Here is an 18,546-nt window from a genome sequence, read left to right as displayed (position 1 = left end):
AGGCATTGAGTGCTGACCGATAAATGCTTACATGGACTCATACCTGGACAAATACTCGTATGAATATATACGGACCGAGAGCACATTCACTGCCAAGTATTTGCGCTGCCCAGGAGGAGGAGCCGCAAAAAGGAACGAGAGTCGCCGAGCTAAAGGCAAACTTTGGGCCACGTGCTCGGCAGGGTTGGGGGCAGCAGCTAGTTGATTTCCAACAGTTGAGTCGAGTTTATTTTGCCGGCCAGGTGAGACTGTCGAGGCAGGAGGGAAATGGGGCACAGTGCTGGGAAGAGGGAATAGGGATCAGCAGCCGGCATTGCATACATTTTTGCTGCGTGCCTTGGCAGTTTTTCTACCATTTTCTACCCATCCAAGCTGGTCAAGTCGAGCGTGAAATGTTGATGAAGTAACCGCACATGTTTGCCGTTCGCCTCTTGTCGTGCATAAGTTCCTGAAAACCGGTTTCACCTCCACTCAAGTGAGTGTTTAGGCGCAAACTTTTGTTATGGTCCCCAGTCTAAGCGCAAATTAGTTTGTCCTGCCAGGACTTTGCCAGGGGCAAAGTTTGGGTTTGTGCATCAGTGAATTCGTGTTTCCCATTCCGATTTCCTTTCGACCCCGCATTGTACGCCACTTGTCCCATATGCATATAAATAGAGCGATAAAAAAGAGCCTGGGCAGGGCAAAAAGTGGAAAAGTATAAAAGTTTCGCAACTAGAGCATGTCATGATGCACGGCCACCATAGATGTTGATGCACATGCATCGTTACCGAAACAACCATCAAAAACGAGCAAAGCGGCCACGTTTCAAACAGCACGACGGAATCCAGGATGCTCCGGCTCCAGGACTCTTACTCTGATTCAGTTTCATTTTCAGTTGATGTGGCTGTTGCTGTTGCTGTTTCGGTTCCAAGGACAATGTAACCATGTTAAACAGCAATCAGAGTGGAAATACAAACCACTAGCTGGTAATTTTGCATGCAACGCTTAATGCTTGTGGCGAAAGTGGCGTTGATTTCGGCAGACAACTTTTTCAGTTTTTCGCCTCCACACGTCCCCCTTTTCTGTTTTTTTTTTTTTGGTTTTTTTTGTGCCTTTATCCAGCTCGGTGTTTTGTTCTTTCTGCATTACATTTCCCCTTCCAAAACAGTGTCACTAAAGTTTTTTCAGCGGCGGGCTGAAAAAGGGGCTCTTGGCAGCGGCCAAATTAAACGAAATGTATACAAAATTCGCTGCAGCGACGCTGCTGCACTCGAAACTTGAGTGAGTGGCTGCCTGCATAAAATAAGGAAGCCCCACCATCAGGGAATGGCTGAAGGCTGAGCAGTGCCTGCGCTGAGAAAAAAGAGCTATGCTAGGAATTGAATAGAAATTTATTCGAATCTCATGGTTTGAAAGACACAATTCAATTTTACAGTTTTTAGGGCAACAACTTAGAGCTTACTCTAATACTTCGGTTGATTTTAATTTATCTGGTTTCGGAAATTCCTCTAATATTGTACCCTTTTGATTATTTTCATAATTTTTTTTTAAAGCTTTTTTTTAAAGCTAAACTGCGAAATCAGTCAAACATAATTGTAATGTAATAAATTAGACTGAGGGTATCCAATTTTGTCCGAGTGCCAGTGTTTTTCGGCCTGGGCGGCTGGGATGTGCAGGCAGCCATGGCGTGAGATGTTTGCCAACATGTACAACAATGGGCTGTAGCTGCTGCTCCTGGTGCTGCCGCGTTGTCTAAAGTTTGAAGTGCGCATAATAAACTGGGCGGGGAAGGGAAGGGGTCGTGGATGTGGATGTGCTGCATGCCACCATCCCTCCATGCCAAATTAGACACTGCAGATAGAGCCCCGGAATGTAGGCAACGTTTTCGGAGGCCAAAATAAGTGAGAAGTGCTCCGCGGAAGGAGACTGGGGTTCAATGAGCCCGTCATCATTGCGCAGCTTGTTAGCTTTCGAAAGTGAAACTAATTTCCGCTTTTACGTGGATACAACTTGCAGGAAACTAGGTCAAAGAGTAAAAGTTTGTATATAATATACTACAAGCCTAGGCAGAAATTTCTTAATTATGCCTAACGAATACAAAGTAAAATAAGTTTAATGACTCTTATCGAAATGAAAGCGTTGTTACACAAATTCAGCTGAGACTCGCATGGGTTTTTTTCTCTTAGAGAGGGATCTTTATCTTTACAACCCCTTGTAGTCCCATAACTATACACTTGCTTTTAATTAAATACATATACATATATTATATCATGATATAGATTTAGGAAGTATGCGTTCACAGAAAATATCGAATATGTTGAGAATTTTAAACTCACCGCAAGCTAAACTACTAATGCACTGCCTTCATTAACTAAAACAAAAAAGAAGCACCTTACAGCGGCATTATTATCTCATTAGCTAACTTGTAATTAGCTTACTATTAATCCACTTAAAAGGGATTTTGTGTTTCCCCCAGCAAACGTCAAATTATGATTCTATTCGCCTCTCTTTTTCTCCGACCTCTCAACCTTTTGCAGAAAATTGAAATCGGAAAAACAATGCAACGATTCGAGAGCTTCGCACACTTGAGTCCAACGCAGCGGCAGCAACATCAACGGCAGCAGCATCAACAGCAGCAACATCAACGGCAGCAAAATCAACAGCAGGAGCGCAAAAGTTGTGCCCGGGGCAAAAATTGAAAATGAAACAACTTAATTAGTAGTGGTTGGAGTCGAGAGCAAAAAGCCGCGCACTCCCAGGATTCCGAATCAGCCCAGCTGGAGGAAGTGGAGGAGGGAGCCAGAGGTTCGCCGAAATTTAGGTAATACTTCTTCGAAGGAGCCAGCAGCTCCGATAAAAGGGCTCGCGTGAGCGCACTTTTTCGAGAAAATTAAATTGAGAACAGCATCAGCGCAGAGGTGGTAAACACTCTGAAATACGATTCGAGCCTGCATATAAATTGCTACACTTTACACAATGGATTTTCCAGCGAAAAGGACTTCCACAATGCCCCTAACAACTTCCTACAACGCCAACATCAGACGAAGCTGCATGGCTTTGTTCACGCTCTTCCTGTTCGCGGCACACATCAGTCTAACTTCCGGTCAAATCGATTGGGACGACGACGATGATCCAGGTGAGTGGATTTGAATGCACTGAAAAAATAAGAACTCGTATTAGATGCACCATACAAAAGCCGAAAGTGTCACGATTTGGTTTGTACACTCACCAACAAAATAATATGTATTCTGAATTATTGAAAATCTATCAATTACATAAGTTTCCTGATTTACACTAACTTACTTTTAAGACATGCAACTTGTTTCTTCCTTCATCAAGGAAAAGATAACAGCTGTCTTTTAATGAAATCAGTGATAACAACATGGAAATTCGTTATGATTAAGCACAACCCTTAATAACATTTACCACTATTTTAATATTATAAAGAATTTTCCTTTTTCTTCCTGTGTCGATGCGAATCCAAGTGCGATTCGAATTCAAAGTTAGGCAAAACAATCCAGTCAGCGAATAGCGGTTTCTTTTATTCTCGCTCACCTGGAGCGCCATGATTTGCATAAATTGCAAATCGCTGTCAACTGAAGATTCAAAGCAGTCGAAACATTTTTCAATCAAGTTTCGGTTATGTTTCTGTAATTACGTTTAATTGCCAATACGTATACGCCCAGGATGCCGCGAACGGGTAACGAGAAACGGATAACAGGAAAGCTGAGAGCAGGTCTTTTAATTAATCGCAGATTTATGGCTTGAGTTGTGTGTGCGGCCATATAAATGAAATTTTAATTATTCAAAAGCTACAATTAAAATATTTAATGAATTCATAAGTCTGACAGTTTAATTGCAAGAGTTTGCCATAACTTTGGCTGCGTCGAGCAGAATATTTATAGAAGCGGATAAGTCCTGTTGTGGCGACAGGCTCAAGGAGGCGCCCAGGTCCCGAGTTGCGAATACCTGTTGGACACATATTTTAATTTATTTATTTGCAGCAGCTGTGGGCGAAAAGTTCAATCTGCGGCCGGGCCATTAGCACAAATATTCATAAACTTTTGTTAGAGTTTCCAGTCTTTTTTCGTCTTTTTTCGTCTTTTTTCTTCTTTCCTTCACCCCGCATCAAATTTATCGGAATAATTAATTTCTATTTGAGCAGGACGTTTTCACGGCACTTGAGCCACACCCACCGGCGGACGGATGGCCTTGTAACCTCTACACTTTTCTATTTTGTGATCAAAATGAAAGTCCTTTGTGGCCCGGAGGGGGCCAAATCACACGGTTTGTCTCATTTATCGATTTTCGCCCCATTGTGCGAGGCGGTTGGTGGCGCACGCTTTTAAGCTAACGATGCAAACTGAAAATGTTGACAACAAACATTTTTCAAGCTGTGAGCTGTGTGAGCTGTGTGAGCCGTGTGTTGTCCTTGTTGCAAGGTAGCCGAGCCTTAAACAAATACAGATAGAGCTCTATTCCCCCAGCACAGCGCAGCACACATGTGTGTGTACGAGTATATGCCGTACTTGGGGTAGAAATAGGAGCAGACAGCACACGGCTCCCCGCCGTGATTCCATTTCAGCCCGGTCAACACGGCACTGCCAACTTTTACAGCTGGGAAATATGGTTTTGCATAAAATTGCAAATAAATGCTGCGATATGAGCCAAGGCCAAGATTAGCCAGGCATGATCTTAAAGCACCGTTTTGTACCGAATGCTGCGGATACGGCTGAGGAAAATTATGAAAATTAATCCAAGAAGCAGTCGAAATAAAATGCCGCAATTTTGCACGATCCGCACTGGAAAAGAAAATAAAAATAAATCAAAAAGGAATGCAGACATACTGTTCACAGTTCCTAGTTTTTTACAATACTATTGCACCTCTTTCCGGAACCAATTTGTATCTATTCAGCTTTACCTTTTTTACATCATTTTGAAAGTTACCCATTTTTTCAAGTGCAGGGACAACGTCGCACGCCAATGTAGCTGAGGCTATAAACAAGAAGCATTCCTCTTTGTCCCGCCAACACTGTAAAATTATGAAATCATAAAAATATTTTTACGATTACATAAAAAGTTGCGAAAATGTGGGCGTCGCTACAATGTACGCCGTGGTTCTAGACATCGGGTCTGGGGTTCGGGTCCACCTTTCAGAGAAGCTAACCTCGGCAATTGCGTGATAGTATAAAATTCAACTTTGGACATATGACTTCATTATTTATCAAACGGCCGGGCTTGAAAGCGCCAAAAGGACACAGTGTCCCGGAATAGTTGGCGTCTAACCGACCGCAATCCCCACATTGACCTGTGGCCAGAACCGAAACCTAGTGCCATATATTCAAATTACGTGTGTCACACGGAGCCGAAGCCAAGAACCATTTCCACTTCCAAGGGGACCAGGCCCAGGACTGAAAACCAGAACGGAAAACCACATTCGAACAATTTCATTAAAAATGAGCCACATGTGTGGGACGCTTTTCGGACTATTTCATTTGCTGAACTCTGCGGCTTTAACCCTATTAGCCTTTCGCCCATGCCGGCCATAATTCATGTTGTTTTCATTTGTTTTGATTAGCAAACGCGGCCTGGATTCTCGGATTTTTGGCTGGCTGGCAATTATAACGTGACTCGCGCGGTCGCCACTAAAAATCGTAAATGGCGTCGAGTATTCCGCTCTGTCTTGTGCGTGCTTGATTCACTTGCCACACGCAATCCACAGTCCCTAAGCCGAGCTGTGAATTTCTGGACCCAAAGCACCCCCATCCCATCCCACAAGGAACTGGAGGCCAGAACCCGTAGGAAGAGCGAAGGCGTTGGACATAAAAATCTTAATTTATGCCGTGTTGAGTGCGTTATGCTCCAGTTAGGCACAAGTGTGCCTACTTTAGATCTCCCCATATCACACAATGTATGTAGATAGCTGGCACACAAGTCGGGGATGTTTCTGCGACTAACAGAAAAACAAATACCTTGCTACTAATGAAACGACTAGGTCAATGGAATGTAAGAAGATAGATGAGGAACACTCTACGAAGCTATTTCTATTCCAAACGTTAACTGATACTTTTCATATTAGTTTATCTTACTCGCACGAAACCTGTAGGTAGAGACAGAACCCTTTTTATACATTGGTTAGTCTATGACAAGACTATAATAACCGAATAAATAAGACCGAATAAAAAGGATTTCAAACACTGTGCGGCTCGAAGTTAGACCACAAATCGGCACTTCTGACGCGATCCCTATATTTTATTTTGCTGCCGCTCACCAGGCGCTGAAAAATGTTGGATTTCCTCGGAGCACGCGATGGATTTTCATTTCCTTGGCCCACCACCGAACCGACTATGGCACATGGGGAAAGCAGACCGCAAATATGTAAAAATTATAATTCATGTTACTTATTTGATGAAACACATTCAATCATTCGCTGGCAAGGCCGCGGCCCGATAATTACGCATTTCGCCTTTTTCGCAGTGTGGTTATTTTAAATGATAAATGACCGGACCCAAAGTGTTGGAAATTTTTCGCAGCTTATGGCGAATATTACGGCGCCCGGGTGTTTATGTGCTGGGCGTGTTTTCCCCACCCGCCTGTGTAACTAATTTTGCGTCAAAAATACTTAGCGGTAACGGCGATAACACACACTCGTGTGAGCATGTGTGCGACAGAGCAAACAAGGAGCAGGATGTGGCAGCGCAATTTGTCATTTGTCAGAATCTAATGCAGTTAATAATTAGCTAGGCCCTCTAATGGCAAGGTGTCTCGATTCCTCCCGACAATGTAATGCTTGACTTCACTTCCCCCTTATCCTGGCTCCCAAAATCTCCTCTGGGCCATTTGAGCAGCCAAGTTACTTCACGTTCGCGGGCCTACGGGGAAATCAATGAATGATTAATTGCGTCAGCTAGACATGCACACTCTGGTCTTAAAGGATTTGCTATTTTCGTACGGCTCTTTGAATACATGATTGTATAATTTGTGTAATTATTTTGCAAATAGGGAATGTGCAGAGTTGGGAAGGTGGAACTATAATGTGTAGTAAGAAAGTTTTTAGAGCATTGTGTGATTTACCTTATCTTATCTTATGTCAAATGAATTACCTAATTAAAATGTGTTCCAAATAGTATTTTTATGGAAGCAGCTCGCACATTTTTAAATCGACTTACTTTTTAGGCCATTGATCGGACTTAATTGTCAGTTTAAATGCGATCTTTAGAAAGAGTGCTAGAAAGTTTGCTTTCAAGTATAGTATAGTATATAGTACCTTAGTATTTAACTGCACTAGTGGGCTTGCCTTTAATTCATTTTCTTATTTTTGGAAAGCAACTTAAATGCTGAAGCCCTTAATTGAACTGTTAAACGTCTAATCAATAAAGTCCCGATTTGCGTACTGGCGAGAATCCTGGCTGTTGACAACATCAATGTGCTTAACCAGCGATTTGAACGACTTTTGCTCAGCGGGGAACTTGTGCCAGACAAAGGAAAAGGAGAGCATTTCAAATGTCATGTATAAAAGGAAGGAGAAGTCAAAAAAGGAGAACTAAAGCTGGTAGAACACGCGAAATCCTAGACCCCCGGTCCGATTGCAGACTGTCGCACAGCAGACACGCTAAAACTGTTCACTTGGCGAAACGTATAAATTTTCTATTGATTTATGCCAAGTTCGCATGCCATTTTTTTCGCTTTGCATAATTTCTGCTGTTGGCCAAATTGCACTCCGCAGAAAGACGAATAAGGCAGGATAAAGGGCGGGGCTCGAAAGGGGCGGCATGATGGCCGCTGAGGACCACGGCAAATACAATTGTTGCGATTGCGACTGTCTCTTCGCGGTCATGGCTCGACTGCTACTTACCAACACAATGGCGAACGCATTTCCAAGTTTCCCTGGCACTACACAGAGAGAAATATCGCGAAATCACTGATTCGGATAAGCCCTGAATCTATCTATTTTGGACTTGTTAGAACTAAACTTTTATTTTTAATCTTACTAGGATGTTTATACTATGAACTAGTTGGGACGATCACAAACAGTTTTTAGGACTCGGTATGCATTTGAAAGTGTATTTTTAAGTTATAGCTTAGCTTAATAACTGTATGGACATTAGGTGCCAAATGGCATCTTTGTTCTTGAGGACTGGTGTTGGGTAACTACACATTTCGTTTCTCAGTGCACCACTGCGGCAGTTACAGTTGCGTTACAGCAGTTACAGCGGCTACAGCTTCAGCGGCTGCTGCAGCCAGTGGCATGAATTGCGATGATGGAGTTATCCATTTATACTCGCATTTGCATAGAACCAGCGTCTGTGATTGCCGCTGGGCGAGAGACGCTGCGCTGACACATGACATGGAAAAATGAAAACGAAGCCCGTCGTGCAGTCAGACTCTAGTCGCTTTTCCCCATCTCGATCCCCACCCTCCAGCTATCTGGTTCTGGTCCAGAACAAATGGTCAAACAGTTGCTGCTGCAAACCATCCCCTGACAGCTCAAAAACTAGCAAAAAGGGCAGAAATGCTAAATCCTGAAGAGAAACTGCTTTTTCAGCTACAGCTGCCCGGAAAATGGTGCGATGTTAGAAAGAGCCTGATAGAGCAACATTTTCTATATATCACATGTAAATATGATTGCACGCTGATATGCAGACGATAATGGGCGCAACTATAGAGCTACAAATACAAATACACCCGCTTTCGATAGGTTTAATTTCTAATCTCAGTGAAATTTTATTGTGACTTAAAGTGCTTCTTTAATATTGAGTGCTTGGGTTGATTTTAAACCATTTCATATATCAACTCACCTACGTAAAAAGCTTGAGAATTAAGAAACCATTTATTTTGTATTTGTGACATATTTTTCTTTATTTCATTTGTGAGTTCGTCACAGGTAGGCATTCTTATAAATGCTTTCTGGGCCTTTATGGTTGTATAAAAAAACAAACCGTTTGCACAAGCCGCAGAGCCTTTCAAAAACTTGTAGTCTCATTTTGAAATGATAAATGTTAAAGTGAAGATAAGGTCTAGGACCTATCTTGCTCCCTCCGGCTGTGGATTTCTATCTACACCCTGGAACTGTCAGAAATGTGCCTTTCTGCTTAGCCTTTCACTTGCACGCTCGGTTGCAAGTCAGAACCATGTTGCACATCTATCACTTGGAGTAAACAATTTTTGATAAATCGCCGCCACCGGACCGCGACTGCTAGTGGAAATGGGATGTGGGTGGCGTGCACTTTGTGAAACATTTTCCAATTGCAGGAAAGAAAACAAAAAGCAGAGGAATAAAGGAAAAGCACAACAAGCTGTTTGGCACGTGCGGCGCAAAAGAGTCCCTAAAGCACTGGACATGTGTATACTAATTGTGGATGGGTGGGTGTGGCAGCTTCCCTGCTTTTGGCCAATGCAAATTGTGAGGCCTGATTGCTTTCTCGAATGCCAACCAGCCTACCAGCCTACCAGCCAACCAGCCAACCGCCCAAATGGCCAACAGCCATCAACCAACATCCAAATAGGAGGCTGAGGCCGAAAAACCAGCATCAACGGCCTCCATTTGGCTTTTGCATATTTGACTCGGGCTCTTTCCGTGCGGCAATTTGGGCCGTCAACCGTTGTTAAGCTTTACAACTTATCAAAGTGATCGGGGCAGACGGAGGTGAGGAGTTTCGGGGGCCGAGGACACCACTTAATGGTGGTTTCTTTTGTGAGTTTCAATACATATTAAACGGGTTATGCTGCAAAAGGATTACAACACTTGTCCCCAAGCATATCATTATGGTTAAACAATTTTTCCGACAACTTTATTAGCCCGGCCCGAACCGAGTGACCCGTGCGCAAAAGGGTTTTTCCCGGCGAGGCGTGCGAAAAATTCTAAACAAATAAATAAAAGACAAGTTTTCAACCGACAGGGGGGTCAGTGAGGAAAATTGCTATGCGGCATGCGTCAGTGCCGAAACTATTTTATACTTGATTCGTGTTGTCATCGCCATCGGAAGAGCAAAGAGACTTAAGGGCCAAAGGGGCAGAAGCCGCCGAAGGGGCGGGCCGACGTGGCAGCCGACCAACAGGGCGTATGAGTGTCGAATAAGTCAACGTGGCAAAATGTGTCAAAATGTGCAATTTATTTTATTCCTAACAACTGAACCCTTTTTTATTGGCTATTTCCATCACTAAAAGAAACTACAGTTTTCTTTCAAAAAATGTTCTTAAAAATAAGAAAAATTCATCATTATTCGTCTAAAAATACATTTAGAGATACGAAACTTGGATATGTATTTACTATCAATGTTAATATAAATATGAACATTTTGTGTTTATTTTTTAGCTTGACTTCAGGATTACATTTCACTCGAAATCCCAAGATGGGGGATTTTTTCAGAAAGTAAACTCATTTTCATACTTTGTTTTTTCGATTTGAATTGCTGCTATTTAAGCTAAAAACTTTTAAGTTGTTCCAAAAAGTTTTGCAAGCAACATAAATTGGATTAAACCAGAATGATGGCATCAGCGCGTCCAAAGGGCCAAAGCGATGTCACCCAACTTGGCATCTTGCTTTCCAATCCTATTTGGCTGGAAACTCAGGAAAAGCCCTTTCCCAGCTTTCCCTCTGGACAGCAGACCATTCGTTAATGTGTACGAATTTCGGAGAATGCACGTGACGACGGGTGAGGCTTTAAAAGCAGCCAAATAGACCCAATAGCTGGGTCAACTCATTAGCCAAATGTAGCCAAAACTAAGCGTATTCTCTAAAAACTTTCAGCGTCCAGGCCGGACTACTGCGATCGGCAAAATCGAATACGGTGTGGGGAAAAACTTTGGCCAAGCCCCGGGGAAAACCATAAATGTCAAAGTCAGCTAAAAGTTTGCATAGTTTTTGACTTTCAGCAACGGCCCGAGTACCCCAGGCTTCCCCGGATGCAGATCCTGGCCCGAGGCCCATGTGGTTGACATATTTGCTGGGGGATTATTAATTGAAACAAGTTAATTTGCCCACAGTATTCCAGGGGACCACAACCAGGCGCAGAACCAGAACCAGCATCATGGGCACGGTCATGGTTGGGGAACTCCGACAATTACACAGAAGACATGGCCAAAAGCTGGGCCACGCCCCTTAGCCTCACCGCCCTGAATTTCATGTTCAGAACGGTCGAGTATATATAATTGTGTGTGTTGGCAGGATAACAAGAAAGAGCCAAGCAAAAACGAGGAAAACAGCAAACAAAATGCTGGCAAAAAGTTATTAAGAGACATCATGTTCTTGTCCGAAGGATAAACTTTTCATATGCTTTTTGAATTAAACACTCAGTAATTTTTCTATCGCATGTGCACTCTATATGTATGTGTATTTGTGTATATGCATACATTTGTTTATTTGGCATATGCATATCTAGTTTGAATAAAGTTGCACAGTCTGTGTCTGTGCGCAAAAACAACTTATAATTAGCATTTAAAGTCAAGGAAATTGGAGACAACTTATACCGTACAGCTGCCAACTCCACCAGTAGAAGCCGAGTAACTGCACTCAAAGCCTGCATTTAATGTGAGACTTTTTACAATATATATTTTTGAAGGCTCAAATCGTGGGGAAAAACGGCACACAAGAAAATTACTTTCCGACAGGCTAATGATGCATCTCTTTGTAATCAGTGCGCCTGAGTAATTTAAGATTGATTGACCTGCCGAGTTGACCTGTCACGGAAAAGCCAAACATCTTCTGCATTGCTCTCAGACTTAGATCCTGATGACTTTTGTCTCGAAACCTTTGAGTTTTTCAGTTCTTGTTGAAATATTATTCAGCGGAAGTTTAAAGTGTGGAATTGCTTTAAGGTATAAGAAGTATCACAACTTTGCGTATTATTATTATTAATATTATTATTATTATTATTATCATTATCATTATCATTATTATTATATAGTTGAAGGTTAAAATAAATATTGATGCAAAAGATGGTGGTAAAAGTAAATGGTTCTCTTAATATAATGTTTGGTAAGGTTTTATTATGTTCCTCAATATGGGACGAGCTTCCCTCTGCCCTATAGATTTCACGACATAGCCTATGGTAGCGTAAAACTTAAAGCCACAACCAATATCTGGTTATTGTTACTGCCATGCTCATTATTTATGCCCCAAGTTATGCGGCCAACAGAACATTAAATGCAAGCTGCACCATCAGCAGGAGCAAAGGACGAAGGAGCTGAATAAGGATCTTCCTCCACACTCCATCACCGCAGTAAACTTTACCGCGCTTGTCTGTCCGTGGGTCTTCGTCTTGAACTATAATTTTTTTTGCCTATTTATGCTGCAAGTACAGTAACAAAAGACTGTAGTAGTATAGGCAATGGTAACCAATTCATCCCCATTACTTCAAGACACGCCTAAAACTAATTAAAACTAAAAAAAAAGTTAGAATAAACGTTTTTAAATCAGTTATGCATCTCTAATTTCTAAAAATAAAATTCTACAAGGGAAATATCTAAACATTCCTTTTCGTTGTCACTCCATTTTTTCAGTGCAGACCCAAACAAATGTTTTGTGGAATGCGCTCAAGTCATAAATTTTACAGTACATTGGCGGCGGCTGCCTTCGCCGAGGCATTGCCATTGACTTGCACTGACTGTGTTTGTCTATGTACTTGGCGTTTACTTTTATATTTACTACAGCCCGCAGGATCTCAGTTTTTCCCCTATTTCCGCGCCTTTCCCCGGTTTCCCCCGCTTTTCCCGCTCTTTAGCTGGGTGTAAACATCGCAGACGGGGCCGCAAGCATTCCGCTTTTATAGTTTATTGATGCCAAATGGGTGAAACTCGCGCAGTATTGACGCTGAAAATATTTAAGCTGCTGGATAACAGGGTGGCGTGGGGGCAACTTATTTATTTTAGCTGTTTGAACTTCATCAGGCAGCTCATAATGCTCATAATGCCGGCGATAATCGCGCCGAAGGGCTGTACACTTTTAAGCAGAAACTGCAGCCAGAAGAACGGCCTTCGGGAGCCAAAGAAACCCGCACATGACAGCGGAAATGAATCAAATGCACCGCACACACACCGAAGCCCTCCAACTAATCGGATTCTAATGGCAAAATAATTATCACAGGACTTCGCACACTCGAGAACCCATACTCCGGTAAAATTGCGCACATTGCATTCATAAATTTCGGAATGCCATTAGTTTTACATTTGCGGTTTGTGCTCGGGGATAACCGCAAAGTGAAAAGCCGCAAAATTTTCAAGTCATACGGAAATGAATGCCGCTTGTCCGGCGACAAAACCGAGTGCTGAGAGGGAGTGACCAGGAAAATAGCAAAGGAAAATCCACACAAAGTCGCAGAGACAGACTCTGCCAGACCAAAATGTGGGCAGCTCGGTTAGCCCACAACATACATATCCGAGTGTTGATTTGTGCCCTGTATAAACTGTATATGTGTTTGCGTTCAATCAGAGTTTTCAATTAATGTTACATCTACGCTTGGCACTCGGATTAAGTGTGCTGTATCCCGTCGAGTTTTTAGGATAAAATCGTACCACTATGATAGATTTGGTCGGCTGTCATCTCAAACATACTATATATATACATACATACTATTTATTTGAAAGTATTAGATAGCTTAATATAAGGCGTATTAGCATACGTAGTGGGTAGGTGATTTCATTAAAATTATATATCATCAATAGCATCATTTTAGGCTTTTATCCCATCCTAGTACTTACTTTCTGTTTTGTCAATTAAACTCAATACTAATAGATAGAGTGAAATTGCCAGCACAGGCAAACACCGAAGTCGTGTGCATCAGCTGAAAGGAGCGACCAGCAGCTATTCCATAATATCCAATTCAATATTTGAAACCGCTATATAAATCCAAACATTTGCTCTGCCACCGACCCTGGTTTCGTTTGGTAAATACCGCCAGAAACGGCGATGGATTTTGACAAACGTTTAAATTGGTTCGAAACTCAACGCTCTAACGACTTGTGTCATTCAATTTCAGTTTAGTCTGGCCTTTAAATAACCTTTTGATTAACACGTTCGCAGGCATTAGTCATTGCACCTGGCGACGGTGACTTCCTTATGGTGTTTTAATGAAATGCTTTCTATCTTTTAATATCTATCTTATTGTCCGACTGGCACAAAAGTTAACCATCAATGGGTTAGGTGAGTGAGGCATCCGCATGTAGGCATTGACGGACTAGATGGATTCAAAATAATGACACAATGGCTGTCAGTGAATATTGTAATTATAGTTGGCCCGCCTGAAAAGGGAAATAATGAATAGCGCGCCAAGTGAATTAAGTCCAGCACTCGTGCAGAGCGAAGCCGATTAAATGGCCAGCGTCCATCTAGTATCGTTCATCAGGATGCCTGCTGGAATGGGGACGGATGTGGGGATAGATGTGGGGTTGGACTCCGATGCCGACTCCATTGGTCAGCGCTTAATGCGAAAATTCAATTAGTGGCATAATTAGTTGTGGCAAGCGTTGAAGTTCAGATTTTCGGGCGACTCGATACGAAGTGAAATTGAATGGATGCCACACACACACTTCCCGTTGATGAGCAAAAAATAAATAAAGCTGGGGCTGAATTTTACTGCCCTTCTGTATTTTGTGTGATCTTGCATTGCTGTGTCTTTGCGCTTGATTAATGAGCATTAATTAATTCGGGCTAATTTACGAGCGGCCAAATCCACAGAATCCCGAGTCCCGAAACCCATTTTCATTTGGGAAAATCGTAAGCCCTGTGCTGCGCGGCGCATTGGTGTTAATTAACTAAATGCAACTGCAATAAAATTGATTGTTTTCACTTTGTTTGCAATGCAAATTGCTGTGCCTAATTCCCGCCAGCAACCTGCAACCTGCAACCTGCAACCCGCAACCCGCAACCTGCAATCCCAATCCCCAGTCGGCGAACCAGGAAAAACGTTGAGGTCAGCCAACCAAAGCTGCCGTTCGCAAATGTCCCAAATACTGTTTGGCTCCATTAGGGATTCGTGATTCGAGCCTCGCTATTCGCTATTCGTTCGCTGCAAATGACACTTTTCGCTAACATATGCGAGGTCCTGCGGTTCCGCGCAGCTAAATTGCAGCGACGGCAAATTTAATTAGAGTTTGAGCGGCCCCGCAGACAAATGCGTGCTTGTGCGAATGTGGGATGGTATCTGGATATCTAGATATCTGGATATCTGGATATGTGGATATCTCAATTTGACGATTTCTGGGGCAAAGATGCACATCGCAGATACACAGGGACAGTCGCGCACTAAGAGACGCAGCCAGCTCGCGAAACAAGTCAAATAACAAGTCACGTTCCAACGGCTAATGAGGTCATGTGTAAAAGCCAATGACGGGTGGAACTAGCCAGGGATACACACGGAGAAAATACCACCTTGGTTGGTTTACATCTTCGGTGGGACTCAAAACGGTCTAATACTTGGTGGTTATTATTCTTAAGCTAAAGTAGAGACATCCAATTATAAAAAGGTCGATTAAAAAAATCTTTTAAAACCCAGATTACTAAATTATTGTAACTTGATAAAGTGGCATGTAATGTATGTAATATGCCTGCAAGCCATTTTCTCCGAGTGCCGTCCGCCATGGCAATCCATAAGCGGCAGGAGCCATTGTTGGCCAGGTGGAGGCGGAGCAGCAAGTGGGTGGTGAAGCGGGCGTAATGGCTGCTTCTACAGACTGTCACTTGGGTGGGCGCGCACGTTATAATAATGACGACGTGCAGCGACGGCAACAAGAGCAGCAGCAGCTCAAATGGAGGTCGTCTGAAGTGGCACCGACGGATATCTGGCTGAATGACTAAAGTTAACACTAACTTGGCAAACAAATAAACATGGAAACAGGGCTGGGACTGGGACTGAGCCTGAGCCTGGAACAGGGACTGGGACTGGGACTAGTACTGGGATAGAGACAAGAACCAGGACCAGGACCAGGACAATATGTCAACACACATGAGCACTTCGGCTTTATGTGCCGTGTGTGTACATAGGCATATAATTTTACCTTCCGACTTGGGCGCCCCTTAAACTGTTTGCATTATTGTTGCTGGCTGCTGGTTGCGGGTTGTTTGCCCGTCCTGTTTGGACGCTGCATTACAATTACAATTACAATTACAAAAGTGTATTTTGTAATTGTATATTCAGTAATTTGCCATGCATGTGCGCTGCACAGATGATGACCCAGGCCATTAACCCGGGTAGCCACTCCTGCTCCTAGCTCCACGCTCAAAAAAGTCAAAAATGCCAAGCCATTAACGGGGAGCTGAGGGCTATGCACACTGTTCATGGCATATGATATGAAAATAAATATCTTAGTGTGCTGTCTCCAGCAGGACGTTATGGCCTCGGACAAATAAGCCACAGATTCAACCATAGCTCACAATGACTTAAAGAGAAAATCTCATAGCTATTCTATTATAGAATATAGCAGTTTAAATTCTTATGGAGCGAAAAGGGAGTTTTAAATATATTTTTAAGTTCTGCGAATTGCACAGACAAGGAACTTAAGCTCCAATAGTATAGTGTATAATCCTGGCCATAGGGAGAAACTTAAAATTGAAAGTGCTTTGACTCATCTATGTATATGTATGCTATGACCATGCACACAGCATCCCAACTAACCAAATGCAAATATGCGACCTCGGCGACCCTCGTTTATGTAGTTAATTAAACTTTATCCGATTTGTGTACACCTTCATAAATTTCTTATTGGATTCCCTAGAAATATTTAGATGTAAGCACTCAGATGATTTTTGGAATGCTCAGTTTTATTATCTTAATTCCATTAATGCAAAATCCAATGAATTCTTAAATGCATTAATATAGATATTTACAGAATTTATGGTTATAATAGAGTGGGTGTTGTAAAATCGATTTGGAGTGAACTGTATTAATCCACAATCTTATTTCTAAGTGCACTACCATTTGAAAAGTCGGTGCCAATAATGGAGTCACGTCGCACTTTTGAAAAAGATGTGATAATCCGGGACCAAAGTAAAAGCGACTGGAAAGCCTGGATCGGCTTTTAAAAGTTTCCTATAGGCACACATGCGTGCCGCACTTGTTGTTCGACTTGAGATAGGAGTGCAGGCAATTAAGCAGCCAACTTTTTATGGCCTGGCTATAATTTAATTGTGGGACTCGCAGCGAAAGACATCGCAGAGAGCGATATATTTGCATGACAACCACCAGGTGGAGGGACTCATCCACTTGTCGAAGCACGTACGCCGGAGCCGAAAGGAAAACACGGACGCGAATCCGGGATCGACAATAAAAACGTATGCAAAATATTGCGTATACGCACCGGGTGACAACAATAGAGGCCGGATAATCAGGAAGTGCTGGTGACGGAGCAGCAAATTGATTTCTGCGCCTGCCTGGTCGGTAATCGATATCGTTACAAGTAGACGTGACTGCTCGCTTGGGCCAAACAATAATAATTCATAGTCCTCGCAAAGGCTTAACGCTTTATCCGGCCCAAGCGGCACATTTAAGCGCACTTCCTGCAGCTGTTGCTGATATGGCCCACCCATCCTTATCCGCCCATAATCCCGCCCGCTCCCGGCTATCTACTCCGTCGCGTCCTTGTCTCTTATCAATATGCACTCGTATTAAGTGAGTTTATACGCGATAGAAGTAGCTCTAGGATCCTCTGCTCGCATTCCCACGCTGTCTTTTTTGGAAACCCACACGATTTCGGGGGCAGAAGAATATACATAAAGACCGTTCTGGCCGTCTGCCTCGTCTACGCGTTCTCGCCCATTTTCCTCTTTTCATAAATTTTTGAGTGACATTTTTGATGACATCAGAGCTTTATGCCATATGCCCTGCCAGACCCAACTAAAGGCACCTGTCACCATTGCCAAATGTGGCACGGAATGTTAAAGCGGCAAGTGTTAAGATGTCAACAGAAAAGGGGAGACTCAAACCCTGCCACTTGGCAAGTGCCATGATGCACAGGGAGTCTTCGACACGCCTTAGGATGGCGTAGGATATAAATAAAAAAAAGGCACTTAAAGTAATTTTGAAACGTTTTTATTTTATTTGCATGCTTTTTTTTATTATTATTATTGAGAAATGAACGCATAATTAAAATTGCGGAATTTTGGATAAGCTATAGCAGCTGAGGGCCTTAAGCTAAGTTTTGCATGCTTTAATTACGAGTATGTATTTAAAAAACTCAAACTCAAACTCAAACTTAAAAAACTAACTGGTATAAAACCTTTTAAACTTGTGAACATGTCAACCATAAATTTCATTCAATTATGAGGAAAACTTACCCAAAAATAACAAAAATAAAACATCACAATAGTTGTCCCACATAACCAAACAAAATGAGGACCCAGGATGAGTTGCAAACAACTTGACAAAGTCAATGGTGCTCAAGGACTAATAGAGTCTCGTTCCCTGCATCCTTTCACCTTCGCAAATGTCTGAGGCTCCTTTGACATTGACACAGAGTTAGGCGGCAGGGCGAAGGGTCGGAGGTCGCGGGATAAGTGCGTAGGCAGTATAACAGGATTATCTGCGAAAAGGCTACGAAATGCGTTATCACGTATCATAAAGCGTAATCTCAGGC

The 18,546-nt window shown here is 42.6% G+C and overlaps 1 protein-coding gene across 2 annotated transcripts in view; it reads left to right on the top strand.

Moving 5' to 3' along the window:
* Window positions 1-2,955: 2,955 nt before the first annotated feature.
* LOC122620578 overlaps window positions 2,956-18,546 on the top strand; it is a 77,052-nt gene continuing 61,461 nt past the window's right edge. For both annotated transcript variants that reach the window (XM_043798108.1, XM_043798107.1), the window contains exon 1: window positions 2,956-3,115. In XM_043798108.1, the coding sequence (XP_043654043.1) occupies window positions 2,956-3,115 (160 nt within the window). The remainder of the gene's footprint in view (window positions 3,116-18,546) is intronic.

The sequence above is a fragment of the Drosophila teissieri genome, chromosome 3R, assembly GCF_016746235.2.
Source record: "Drosophila teissieri strain GT53w chromosome 3R, Prin_Dtei_1.1, whole genome shotgun sequence".
Taxonomy (NCBI): domain Eukaryota; kingdom Metazoa; phylum Arthropoda; class Insecta; order Diptera; family Drosophilidae; genus Drosophila; species Drosophila teissieri.
Note: the sequence above shows the minus strand (reverse complement) of the source record. Positions and strands in the feature narration are given on the sequence as shown.